This window comes from Ranitomeya variabilis, chromosome 7, assembly GCF_051348905.1.
Source record: "Ranitomeya variabilis isolate aRanVar5 chromosome 7, aRanVar5.hap1, whole genome shotgun sequence".
In the NCBI taxonomy this organism is placed as follows: Eukaryota; Metazoa; Chordata; class Amphibia; order Anura; family Dendrobatidae; genus Ranitomeya; species Ranitomeya variabilis.
The window spans coordinates 175510253-175523712 of record NC_135238.1 but is presented as its reverse complement, the minus strand read 5'-3'; the positions used below and the strand labels follow the sequence as shown (position 1 = coordinate 175523712).

At 46.6% G+C, this 13460-nt stretch overlaps 2 protein-coding genes across 29 annotated transcripts in view; one reads left to right on the top strand and one right to left on the bottom strand.

Annotated features, from left to right (window-relative positions):
* The window catches only part of RAB17 (RAB17, member RAS oncogene family), an 89623-nt gene extending 82087 nt beyond the window's left edge, over nt 1-7536 (bottom strand). Inside the window, exons 1-2 of one of the 3 annotated variants that reach the window (XM_077272334.1) lie at nt 7337-7536; nt 2408-2551 (exon numbers count right to left, since the gene is read on the bottom strand). In XM_077272334.1, coding sequence (XP_077128449.1) covers nt 2408-2487 — 80 coding nt within the window. In that variant the 5' untranslated portion in view covers nt 2488-2551; nt 7337-7536. Of the gene's footprint in view, nt 1-2407; nt 2552-3058; nt 3117-7336 lie in introns of those variants that run through there. The other 2 variants (XM_077272337.1, XM_077272335.1) reach the window with 2 other exon arrangements.
* The window catches only part of LRRFIP1 (LRR binding FLII interacting protein 1), a 127806-nt gene that overhangs the window by 38769 nt on the left and 75577 nt on the right, over nt 1-13460 (top strand). The window contains exon 1 of one of the 26 annotated variants that reach the window (XM_077272333.1): nt 7166-7558. The exons of 22 other annotated variants lie outside the window; for them this stretch is intronic. In XM_077272333.1, the coding sequence (XP_077128448.1) occupies nt 7514-7558 (45 nt within the window). In that variant the 5' untranslated portion in view covers nt 7166-7513. Of the gene's footprint in view, nt 1-7165; nt 7559-13460 lie in introns of those variants that run through there. 3 more of the 26 variants (XM_077272305.1, XM_077272317.1, XM_077272323.1) reach the window with 3 other exon arrangements.

Below are 13460 nucleotides of genomic sequence, written 5' to 3'. Positions count from 1 at the left end.
ATGTGTGAACATGTAAAATCAAAACTATAGATACTAATAATAAAGCATACTTTTTCTGCAGATATTACTAATAATATACTAATCATCAGCATATACTTTTACATTACTTTCCTGCTTTGCACATTGAGAATCTCAGAGACATGTTTATAATCTGCAGTCAAATGCCAGGCAGTCCTAGAAGGGTTAAATCTGTGCACGTCGCAGGCAGCATCTAGCCAATGCCTTCTGGCCTGTCGCCAGGATAATCTGTCCCTTCCAGTGCTGGCGGCTCCGAGCTGTGATCCCGCTAATGTTTAGGATCGCTCCTACGTTGGCCGTATACGGTCACACACGTGACATCATGAGAAGCGGCTGTGGAAGCGGCGTGACCTCACACACGGCACAAACCTGCTCTTCACAATGCCCAAATGGAGCTAAAAGCCGCCAATCATAAAGAACAGACACAGTAGTCTCATACATATTCTTCACGTTCTACACAACAAGGCTGCCGAGACATTTGGCCCCGGTTCATACAAGCAATTTTGCCAGAATCCTGCTGTAAATTGCTTTGAAAAGTCACAATACTTTGGCGTAATTGTTGCGACTTTTGGTATTTTCATGCCCGTTTTTCCCAGCCCCAGTGTGACGTCACTGCAATCTAATTCATAACCAGCTATGGTAGAAATCTTATTCCGGTTAGTGACTGGAGTACACACATGCCACTGATCAAACGCTCCGAATTCATGAAGAGTGCCTGTTCATGAATAAGGAGCGTCTGACTCCACCGCGACCCATCAACAAGGCCATCAAGAAAATTGCTGGTCTTGATGAATCGGCTGCCTTTTCAAAGTAAATCTTCTCTGTAATGGGTTTCTCCAGCGTAAAACATACACGGCTGCAACAATGTAGCCTGTGTCTGATCCTCCGATCCATGTTGCCTGTGGTGTTAGCAGCACAAATCTAATGGCGGGTTCCCATATGTTACGGACGTGCACTGTATCCGTAATAAACTGTTGCTGTACTGCGACTCAGCTGATTTTTCTTCGAGCACCCATAGACTTCAATGGGTGAGCCTGATCTGATTTATGAAAAAAATAAATAGTTCATGCTGGGATTTTATTCACATGCAGATTTGGTCAGAGGGAAAAAAAAAAATCTTTCCTCTGCACTGCTCCCTTGAATAACATTGGTCCGTTGGTCATATGAACGAGCCCTTGCATGCAGTCTTTACATGGGTAGGAACTCACGCTTTCCTTCTCCTCCCTGCCTTTTTTCCCAGCCCGCTTGTGAAGAGGTATATATAAAAATAGCCGGGGTCGGGTGTGTCTGTGGGAGTTCTCCATACTCCCCTGCCTGTCTTCCAATATTATAAATAGAATTCTTCGTCTGGCTGCAAACTGTACAGTAATGAGGCCAACTGCATCCCGGTATAGTGCAGGGCGACCGGAAAGCAACATGGCTTCCGAGGGTGGATTCATATCTAATGATTTCACCGAAAATGATGAACACAAATAACTACAACTTACATGGTCAGAGCTGATGCATTACCTGTCTCATGAAAACTCAGCAGATCCAATTTTATTATTATTAAAGTATATACCTGCGACAAACAACTTATTATTGGCCACAGTCATTATTTTTCTTTCAGCTCAGTTTGGATCTCTAGTGGAAGTGAATGGAGACGGCCATCATGTGGAACTTAACGGGCCCGATTCTTGACATAGGTGCACCCTGCATGTAATGGGCATCGATGGCATTTTCTGGGGATAATCGTCTACCATGAAAATACCCTTTTACCCAATGAGGATTCAGAAAATAAAAATCTAGGGAACCTTAAAGGGGGTGTCCAGGACGTTACAAAAATGTATCTAAGCACTACCAGGCAGGTAATTCCAGCTTACCTGCCTGTTGTGCCCGGCGCCGTTCTTCCCCGGCACAGAGAGGTCACAGACCGCTCCTACCGGGGATTCAGCTGTACTGACGCGACGGGGCGGGACTTCCAAGGTAATTCTGATCGACAGCCAGTTAGGAAGCAGGATCCAGCTATCAATCAGAATGACCTCAAAAGTCCCACCCCATCTACAGAGCGGACCGGAAAAGAAGCCTCCGTACTGTACACGTGAAGTTAACAGAGGCTTCTGAATCCCTGGCAGGAGCGGTCAGTGAGCGCTCTGTACCGGAGAAGAATGGCGCCAGGCACAACAGGCAGGTAGGTAGCAACTATCTACCTGTAAATGGTTAGACACATTTTTTGCTTTTTGTAAAATCCCAGATATCACCCTTAAAGAGGTTTTCTACTAATGTCACCAGGTTTTCCCATATAAAGTAGGGCAGCACCTGTATACCCTATGTGATGCCATTCTAGAATGTTGCATATAAGTCGCCATGTGCTCCGCATAACACAAAAAAGAGCTTTTACTATACTCACCTATGGGGCAGTCCGGTCCGATGGGCGCCAGTGCTCTTGGTCTGGGGCCTCCTCTTATCTTGCTTCGTGTCGATGGACATGTTCTACGTCACCTACACAGTGTCCTCGGCATCGCACTCCTGCGCAGGTGCTGTTCTCTCTGCCCTGACGAAGGCAAAGTACTGTGTTATTTTTTTATTATTTTTTTTCCACCTACCTGGGCAATTTAAATAAGGATTTCTCTTGGTCCTACGTTAATGGATTACACTGACTGTATAAAGGCAGGCAAAGCACCAAGACTAAGGCCTCTCCCCCCTTACATCACTGCCCTGGACCTCTGCTGGACATATTCCAGTGTGCCATATGAGGTAGGAATCCAACTCCGCTACCGGTGACAACAAGCTGAATGGAGAAGTGCAGAGGTCAGCCACATGACGGCTGCAAGGATCTCCTGCTCTGCGGGATATTTTTGTCACTGTGCATTGATTACAAAGCATGACTGCTTATAAGAATGCAGCAAACCTTACAAAATGTGTGTTATATCCGACCTTGACCATTGCAATGGGACGTCATCTGTTTCTTACTAGATAAACCCAGTGGGGAAACAGAGCGCACCAGACCGTAGGGTGAGACATTAATAAAATATGTAATAAAGCCAGGTAATGTGCTCACCTGAGCAAGCTGGGAAAGCTCGATAACGACTTCTGCTGACAGTCATCCGTCTCTTACAGTCATCTCCAGCTGACTCCTGCTTACTATGTCACCAGCAAGAAGGGGTTAATTAGAAAAATGCACTTGAACATGTTCCAAATTGTTCAAAAACTGAAGGACATGTCGCATGCTACATTTAATGTTTGTTTTAGGCCAAATTCAGGGGTTTGTGAAACATGGGCGAGGTACAGATCGTGATGGCTGCATCGGCTGAGTTTCTCCTGCTCCAAACACTACAGTCTCATATCTGCCTATGGGCTGACAAGGAAAAGGGATAGAACATGATGCCTCCTGGCACAATAACTGCAAGATGGGTTTGTAACCTTAGGCTAGTGGAAACCCACCACAGAGCTGCTCACCTTAGGAGGTTGGGCAGGGACAGCACTGGGGGTCAGCATACGGTGTACACCCAAGTGCATGAGGAACCAGTTGGAGACATCACAGACTGATGTCTGCATTGGTCACGTCTCTACTGACCCTAACTCAACAAGCTCATTTCTTCCTATGAGCAGTGTGGGATTGGGGTGCCAAGGACCCACCAATAGTACCGACTCTGGAGGCCCACAGTTCAGCTACATGCAAATATTTCATTACCCTCTCATAAATTTATGTATTAATATACTGGGTAGTTTGGTAACTGAATGAGGAGATGCTGCCAGGACATAGTAAATTAAGTGTATCGTTCCAAGAATTGCAAATATAGGAGGCCCACCAGGGGATTCACCTGTTCCCCGATGTGCCAGTCCAAGACTGCCTATGAGGCTGTTGAGTCCGGTTAAGGAGTTGTACTGTCAGTCGGACTGGCCGGCAGCTTTCTTGACCCAAGCGTGACAGCTGCATAAGAATACATGCTGTCACGCTCAGGTCAGGAGAGCCGACGGCTAGTCCGATCATTGCATTATGATCTTCGTCCGAGTTATATGGCCATCTGACTGCGCCCTCAGGTGTTTTCTTCTAAACAGACCCTCCATACTACACAATAGCAGTCAATGAATAAGGTTAAAAAAAAAGTGTAAAAAGACAGTGGGGAAAAAAAAAAAAAAAAAATCAGTGAAAAAAATGTTTCAAGAATCAACCAAAAAAAATACTCAAAAGAAAAAAAAAATAAGGGAAAAAAGCAGTGTGAACATATCCTTAATGAGTCTTTTGAAGGTTTTTTTCCAGCATTTTGAGTTGACTGTGCCTAGTTTGAGTCGTTCCATAAGGAATCTGCCTCTAAGGCTATCTGCAGACATCATCTTTTTTAAGTATTCAAAAATGGGGAATCTTTCAGATGGAAACCACCTTAGGAAATGCCGCTTTTTTTAGGGAGTATTTGGATGAGTTTTTCCTTTCCTGTAGCGGTTTTGGAAGAGATTTTGGTAGTTTCAGAGGAAGTTTTCCATTTCCTGAAGCTATTTTTTATGCAGCCTTTTGTTTTGTTTTTTTTTCTCAGTGCCTGGTTTGGAGCAATTTTCCATCAGGAGCTGCTTCAAAGAAGTAATACACACGTTCTTTGTTCCCTCCCGGAATTTTTTCAAAGCTTAAAGTAGAAAGAAAAATGTCTCAAAAGACTGAACATATGAATAGAAAAGTGGTTTTACAGTAAAACTGAACAGGAAGAGTGTTTAAACCTTTTTCTAGAGAGGAAGACGGAGGTATCAATCATGTGCTGCCGATATCCAAAAATCGGTAAAATTAAAACATTTATTTACACAGATGTAAAAGTCAATGCGTTTCGAGGTTTGTCCTGATGAAGAGGTCCTGCGTGACCTCGAAATGTGTTGACTTTTAAACCTGTGTAAATAAATGTTTTAATTTTACTGATTTTTGGATCTCAGCAGCGCATGAGTGATCCCTCCGTCTTCCTCTCTGTATCTATGGCCGTCCTCCTGACCGGTGTCTGTGCAGCAGCTGTGTTATATGCTCGTTATGTGCTGCCACTCCGCAACCTAGCAAGGTCAGTGTATCTCCCCTTTTCCTGACACCCCATTGTCGCTGGATAAGACCCTATTGCGCTTTTTCTTTCCCAGTTTTGTTTCTTCCATAATAAACCTTTTTTTAAGCGATTTCTCCGGCATTATTTTTTGAGAGGCCCTGCTTCAGAAAAACTTGCTGTGTACATACCCTAACGTCACGGGCACAATTAAGTATTTTGTCAGTTTTTTACCTCAGTATTAATAAGTCAAAACCAGGAGAGGAACAGTCACAGGAAATGTATAATAGAAACACTTCTGTATTTTCACCCACTCCTGGCTGTGTCTTACAAATATTGGGGTTAAATACTGACCAGATACTGAACGTGTGACCGTGGCCTAATGATTGCACAGCACCTAGATTTGAGCAGTTTCCAGAAGGATCCACTTAGGAGACATGCACTTGTTTTTTAAAGTGGTGATTCCTTCCAAAAATAAAGTTTTTCAACTTTTTCAAAGAACACTGTGTGAACACAGCCTCATAGTGCCCACCTCAGCGTCCTCTCAACTGAACCTGGTCGTGTGGTGGGTGCAGTACATACAGGTCGTCAGTGGCAGCCTGGACTTGGGGTGGGTGCAGTACACAGGGCATCAGTGGCAGCCTGGTCATGTGGTGGGTGCAGTACATACAGGGCGTCAGTGGCAGCCTGTACGTGGGGTGGGTGCAGTACACAGGTCGTCAGTGGCAGCCTGGTCATGTGGTGGGTGCAGTACACAGGTCGTCAGTGGCAGCCTGGACGTGGGGTGGGTGCAGTACACAGGTCGTCAGTGGCAGCCTGGACGTGGGGTGGGTGCAGTACACAGGTCGTCAGTGGCAGCCTGGTCATGTGGTGGGTGCAGCACATACAGGGCGTCAGTGGCAGCCTGGACGTGGGGTGGGTGCAGTACACAGGTCGTCAGTGGCAGCATGGACTTGGGGTGGGTGCAGTACACACAGGTTGTCAATGGCAACCTGTACGTGTGGTGGGTGCAGTACACAGGTCGTCAGTGGCAGCCTGGACGTGTGGTGGGTGCAGTACACAGGGCGTCAGTGGCAGCCTGGATGTGTGGTGGGTGCAGTACACAGGGAGTCAGTGGCAGCCTGGACGTGTGGTGGGTGCAGTACACACAGGTTGTGGCAGCCTGTACGTGTGGTGGGTGCAGTACACAGGGTGTCAGTGGCAGCCTGGACGTGTGGTGGGTGCAGTACACAGGGAGTCAGTGGCAGCCTGGACGTGTGGTGGGTGCAGTACACAGGTCGTCAGTGGCAGCCTGGACGTGTGGTGGGTGCAGTACACAGGGCGTCAGTGGCAGCCTGGACGTGTGGTGGGTGCAGTACACAGGGTGTCAGTGGCAGCCTGGACGTGTGGTGGGTGCAGTACACAGGGAGTCAGTGGCAGCCTGGACGTGTGGTGGGTGCAGTACACAGGGTGTCAGTGGCAGCCTGGACGTGTGGTGGGTGCAGTACACAGGGCGTCAGTGGCAGCCTGGACGTGTGGTGGGTGCAGTACACAGGGAGTCAGTGGCAGCCTGGACGTGTGGTGGGTGCAGTACACAGGGAGTCAGTGGCAGCCTGGACGTGTGGTGGGTGCAGTACACAGGGAGTCAGTGGCAGCCTGGACGTGTGGTGGGTGCAGTACACAGGGAGTCAGTGGCAGCCTGGACGTGTGGTGGGTGCAGTACACAGGGAGTCAGTGGCAGCCTGGACGTGTGGTGGGTGCAGTACACAGGGAGTCAGTGGCAGCCTGGACGTGTGGTGGGTGCAGTACACAGGGAGTCAGTGGCAGCCTGGACGTGTGGTGGGTGCAGTACATACAGGGCGTCAGTGGCAGCCTGGTCATGTGGTGGGTGCAGTACACAGGTCGTCAGTGGTAGCCTGGACGTGGGGTGGGTGCAGTACACAGGTCGTCAGTGGCAGCCTGGACTTGGGGTGGGTGCAGTACACACAGGTTGTCAATGGCAACCTGTACGTGTGGTGGGTGCAGTACACAGGGAGTCAGTGGCAGCCTGGACGTGTGGTGGGTGCAGTACACAGGGTGTCAGTGGCAGCCTGTACGTGTGGTGGGTGGGGTGCAGTAAGTGGCACTCTGTACGTGTGGTGGGTGCAGTAAGTGGCACTGTACGTGTGGTGGGTGCAGTAAGTGGCAGCCTGTGCCGCCGCCCCGGGAGGTGTGCTGCTGCTGTGAGCTGTCGTCTCCAGTGTGAGGGGCGGGCGCACAGTCACACGGAGGAAATTGCCGCCTGTGCACAGTTCCTGCACCTCCCTGCACTGTGCCGGCGGCCGGGGAGACGGCTGACCTGTTACCTGTGCAGCCGGTGAGGGTGAGCCGGGCCTGCGGTGCTGGGAGTCACCTGTCCGCTCCCATGAGCGCTCCTGCCCGGTGAGAGAAGAGCCGCTCAGCCCCCCCACCTGCCCGGAGCCCGGGCTTAGCAGCTGATCCCGGGAGGCTTCTCACAAGGAGGCTGCAGAGCGGACGCGGCCATGCAGGACATCTCCGACTGCCTGAGCCCCGAGGCGCAGAACGTGGTAAGTAGAGACTGAGAGGAGCGCGGACAGGAGCTCCCCCTGCAGGGGCCCAAACTCTACCTGTTACCTGCAGGGGTGCCGACCCCCAGAAAGCCCCCGTACCCCCTGCCAATGCTGCTAGGGAGCCTTCATACAGAGCCCGGAGGTTGTCAGCCGGCTTCCCAATCACTTCACAGTAAGTGATGAATTCTCTCCATTTATCTCCTGCTTGTGTGATTATTTCTGTACTATGTGGCTGCATACAGTGTGCCCAGGCTCTGGGTCAGCGTCCCCCCCTTACTCAGGACTTGACTTTCCTGCGGTCTTGTGATTTTGGCACTTTCATCATCCTGTTTCCTCAGCGGCCCTCGGATTGTTGTCCTCCTCCTCCTCCTCCTCCTCCAGGGGACTTGTGTAACTTATTCCCCCTTTCTTAGTTGCCATGATATTTCCTCTTAGGGCTTGTGCACACGCTGTGTTATTTCAAGGTTAATAAACCGCAGCACTTTCCAGCACCAGCAGAAGTGAATGCGTTCCCTTAGTCTCGTACACACGCTGCTGCTTATTGCTTCCTTGCAGATTTGACCCATAAGCGTCTCTTTCCTATCTCCAGCCGGGCTATTCTGACAGCTGTTTTGCAGCGGTTTTCACCCATTCAAATGGATGTAAAAAAGTGTTATAATGTACATTTTACTCTGCGGTTTTCCTGGCAATATTCTGTTTTATTTTTTGTTTGTTTTTGCACAGAAAAATCTGCAATTGCCCAATGTGTGCACATACCATAACAGATGATGATTATTATTATTCCACGTTGACATATTTAGTATGTATTTTATAAATATTTTACACCAGTATTTCTAAGCCAAATTCAAGAGTGGGTGACAAATACAGAAGTTGTGTCGTGTTTCTATTATACTTTTTCTCTGTTTTGCTCCTGATTTTGACTTAAAAAATACTGATGTAAAATACTGACCAAATACTGAAGGTGTGAACGTGTCCTTAGGGTCATGGTGGCCGCACGCAGTCCTGGTGATCTGGGGGCAGGGGATCCTGTGGAATCATCATAATGGAGGATGTTGTAGGGTGGGACATATCGTAGCTCAGTCAGTAACAGACGGTTCAGGGGGGTTTGCCTGGAGTCACTCTTTTACTTCACTTTACTAATATTTTTTATGTGTCTTGTGGTTTTGGCTATGAGATCTTACTTCATAGTTTGAGTAACAGGAAGTTGTGCCTGCAGCAATGTGCATGTTCCGGATAAGCCGGCTCTGCGCTCGGTGCTGTACTTTTCTGCATGATGTGTCCTAAGTTATCCTCCATAGATGTCTTGCACTTGACTCTATTTGTCTAGAGCTTTAAACAAATGTATGGGGTTGGCAGATTTATTTCAGAGCTCTTCTGGCCATATTTGCTCAGTTTCTTCATTGCAGGGTTCCTCATATTTTACCCTTAAACATTATTGTCATCCAGCATTGATGTAACAGCAATATAGCTGTGATTATAAGGCCAGGTTCACGCTGAGTCTTATGAGGAGTATTTTGATTCGGATCTGCTGCAAAAACAGCTTGTAAAACTCATTGTGTTCAATCCACTTTGCAGTCCGTATGAGAAGTATTTAGAGGCTTTTATTTATTTTGTTCTCCCTGGAAAAGTTTTGAAGAACCCACGGTGGACTAAAAAGTGACACTACTGAGGAGTGGACCCACTTCAGACTTGACACATCCAGTCAAAATGCTGTAAAAAAAAGTATATATTTATATTTATTATATATATATATATATATATATATATATATATATATATATATATATATATATATATATATATAGGGGGAAAATGCATTTCAAAGACTGTTCAGGAAAATGATGACATATGGTCAAATGCTGTTTTTCGATTTTTTTTTTTATTTTATCTTGAGCAAGGCTTCGAAAACATGACATGTAATTCAAGGCAGAGTTTTCATGGAATTTGACCTAAAATTTACAAAAAATGTGTCAAAAACAGTGGGGGGCTAGAGTTAAGCTTGTAAAACATTTTTAAACTCACTTGAGAAAAGAACACTTCTATAAAAAGGAGCATTCTCTGTAATGGATTCTCCTTGAGAAACTTGCCAGATTTTTCTGCCTCTAAAAACCTCGGTGTTGCCCTAACCTTACTGCTAAAACTGTCCATAATATGGCACCGCACACGGCATTACCTGTAATATAGGTTGTCATTGACTGTAGCGGTGCCTGCTGAGAGTACCCGCCACCCCAGTACCAGTGCCCCTTTCTTGTCCATGGTGGCGTGCCATTCTCCTCAGTCAGCAGCCACATGATTGTAGCAGTCACTTCATATACCAGTCTCTGGGGTCAGAGTTTGGGGAAGGCAAATCAAAGGGATAGGGGGAATCACAGATGTTTTGGGTGCCGATGCAGTGTCAAAAAAATCCAGGACACCCTCGTAGAATCCTGAGCACTTGTTCGGATTGCGGGTGCAGCTTTTTCACTGCAGATTCTACCCCTTTAAATGGATCTATGTTGCGTGCCTACCGGCAGCCTGCATTGCGTGTGTACAAGATGTAACAGAGGACTACATTTCCTTATATTGTGGTGTGTTCTCTTTATTTTGCTGTATGTAGCTGTGTAGCCTGAGTTACGGTTGACGGCACACGTGTATAAAGCGTCTCTCGGCTGTAGCCGGCTGGGTGGAGTACTGTTGGCAGAACTATTTAGTTTTAGCTTCTATGAAATGACTGAATCATTGCAGAATCCCAACAAGGCTTTAATTACTTTATAAGAACTATAAGCTAATGTAAAAGTCACATTCTGTATTCTTTTTAATCATCGCTACAATATATCCACTAAAGGAAGCAGCTTGTCCTCGGTCATAATAGTTGTCAGTCAGGTTCATGCAGGTTTTTAACAGTTGTCTGTGTAGTTACATGTTTTGTCTGGTTTTCTGTCTATACTAGGTTTCCATTACGCGGTATTGTATGTAGAGAGAAAAGATGAATATTAAAAAGCTTAGGCCATCAGTGTAAAAGTAGTGGACAACCTCTTTAATGAGGTAGCGGGAAAAAAAACCGAATTTTCAGTTTCCCCACAAGATCTCTGGAGGCTGATACACAAGTACAGCTACCTCAGGAAATGAGATTTATTGTCATGACAAATATTCACTTGTCCCATGAAACACATGTATCATCAGTACACAACGTCTGATCATTGATGGTCTTTGCGTTAGGACCCCACATAATCACTAGAATGGGGGTCCTGATCCCTCATTCCTCTTCTCGCGGGATGAATGTGAATGGAGCGGCGAGGTCCCACATGCACATAACCAATCCATTTACCATATAGGAGTGACAGCCAGACAAGTAGAACTAGTTCTGCTCTCAGAATAGGTCAATACTATTGTATCCAGTCTGGGTAATTATACGTGAGCTGAATCCACCCAAGCACCACAAACCTGTCCTGCCTCATATGTTCTCCCCAAATCTGCTAATTTCTACATACAGTGCTGGCGAATAAGTCACCTTGTACCCCATGAACATTAAAGAGAAACATTGTAAGACCTCATTCACACCTCCATGTTTAAGCAAGTACGTGAGAAAAATGGTGCCGGTGTCATCAGTGTTTTGCCCCAGTGTACGGTCCATGTGTCAGTTTTCACCATGAGTGTTTGATCAGTGTCATCAGTGTTTTTCATGGATGGCTAAATAAATACCGTAGATGACAAAGCTTCTCCATCCTTTGCAATGTTAAACAATGACAGTACATGGACTGTACACTGATGCTGATCATGTTTTTCACATACAAGTAGACTTGTATTGGCCCTTTTCATCAGTGCTGCCGGAAAAAAGACAGACCAAGTGTCTCCGTGTGTTTTGCACGCACACACGGTCCACGAAAAAACTTTGACATGTGCACAGCCCCATAGACACTAATGGGTACGTGTTATATCTGTAAAAAAACATGGCTAGAACATATATGTGCAACACGGTGGTGTGAATGAGCCCTGAGATGCAGCATGCTCTGTATTCTGTTTGGAGTGGCCATAGATTTGAGTGACAGCTGGTATAATCGTCACCATAGGGAAATACTAAAACAATGAGCACGATCTTATCATTTTCCACTCTGTATCAGCACATATAAAGCATATTACTCAGGAGCCCATATTGTTTAGCTCATTAATCAGAGTCTAGTCTTGTGACATTTGTATCTACCCCTCAGCTGCCTGTGACCCGCCAATGAAGAGACAAATTACTGCACGATTTAGGCCTCATTCATAGATAAAATGCTTACGAAAGTCTGAGCTTGTTCACACAATGGTAGGAAAAATTTGCACATTTTTTTTGGCATAGACAAAAATCACTAATGAAACACTGAAGGTAAAAATTGTTACACAGATGAAAATCTGATTCAAAACACTGATGAAGATCTGAACTTTTATTTAAAGGGAACCTGTCACCCCCAAAATCGAAGGTGCGCTAAGCCCAGCGGCATCAGGGGCTTATCTACAGCATTCTGTAATGCAGTAGATAAGCCCGCGAGGTATCCTGAAAGATGAGAACAAGAGGTTAGATTGTACTCACCCAGGGGCCGGGACCTCCCATCTTCTTACGATGACGTCCTCTTCTTGTATTCACGCTGCGGCTCCGACTCAGGTGTACGTTGTCTGCCCTGTTGAGGGCAGAGCAACGTACTGCAGTGTGCAGGCGCCGGGAAAGGTCAGAGAGGCCCAGCACCTGTGCACTGCAGTACTTTGCTTTGTCCTCAACAGGGCAGACAACGTACACCTGAGTCGGAGCCGCAGAGTGAAGACAAGAAGAGGACGTCATCCTATGAAGATGGGAGGGACCGGACCGCAGCGGGACCGCCCCTGGGTGAGTATAATCTAACCTCTTTTTCTCATCTTTCAGGATACATCGGGGTCCTATCTACAGCATTACAGAATGCTGTAGATAAGCCCCTGATGCTGGTGGGCTTAGCTCACCTTCGATTTTGGGGGTCACAGGTTCCCTTTAATGTACAAGAATAAAAGAGCTGTCTGAATGAGAGCTTACAGTAAGTTCAGAAGAGCGGGATCTTTTGTCCGCGAGGATAACGAGTGAATGTAGCTTTAGCCTGGGATCAGAGTCAGGCTATGTGCACACGTTGCGGATTAGGCTTAGGAATTTCTGGTGCGGATTCTGCCTCTCCTGGCAGAAAACGCACCTGCGGATTTGTCGCATTTTTTGTGCGGTTCCGCAGCGTTTTTGGTGCGTTTTTGCTGCGGTTTTCTTGCAGATTTGCTGCGTTTTTTTACCCCTGCGGTTTTCTATAATGGAATGGGTACAAAAACGCTGCAGATTCACAAAAAAGAACTGACATGCTACTTCTTTTAAACCGCAGCGGATTTTCCGCAAAGTGTGCACAGCATTTTTTTTCTCTCATTGATTTACATTGTACTGTAAATCAATTGCGGATCTGCAGCGTTTCTGCACCTCAAAAAACGCTGCGGATCCGCAGAGAATCCGCAACGTGTGCACATACCCTTAGAGAGACTGAAAAATTGTCCAGTTTACATCTGTATTCCGTCCGTGTGGTGTCCGCGTGTTTTTGTCTGTGTCGGCCTCAGTTTATGTCCATGTCAACATCTGGGTTTCTTTGTGAGTCCATACACTTGAATGGGCGAGTTTCATCTGAAATATGGGAGAGGATAGTGTCATCTAAACAGCTCTGTTGAATAACATTGGTCAGTGAGTTGTGTGATTTTTACACACGCCGTATACGCTCGTCTGAAGGAGCCCCTAGGCTAAGAGCAGATGAGTGCTGAAATTATCAGGCCACTCCTGTCTGTATGTAACTGTGCGCTTGCAGTGGACGGGTACAAGAACCGCTTGCTGCTTGCATGCACTTACATAGGCATCAGTTAAATTAAACTAAAAAAAAGTGCGTTTCTT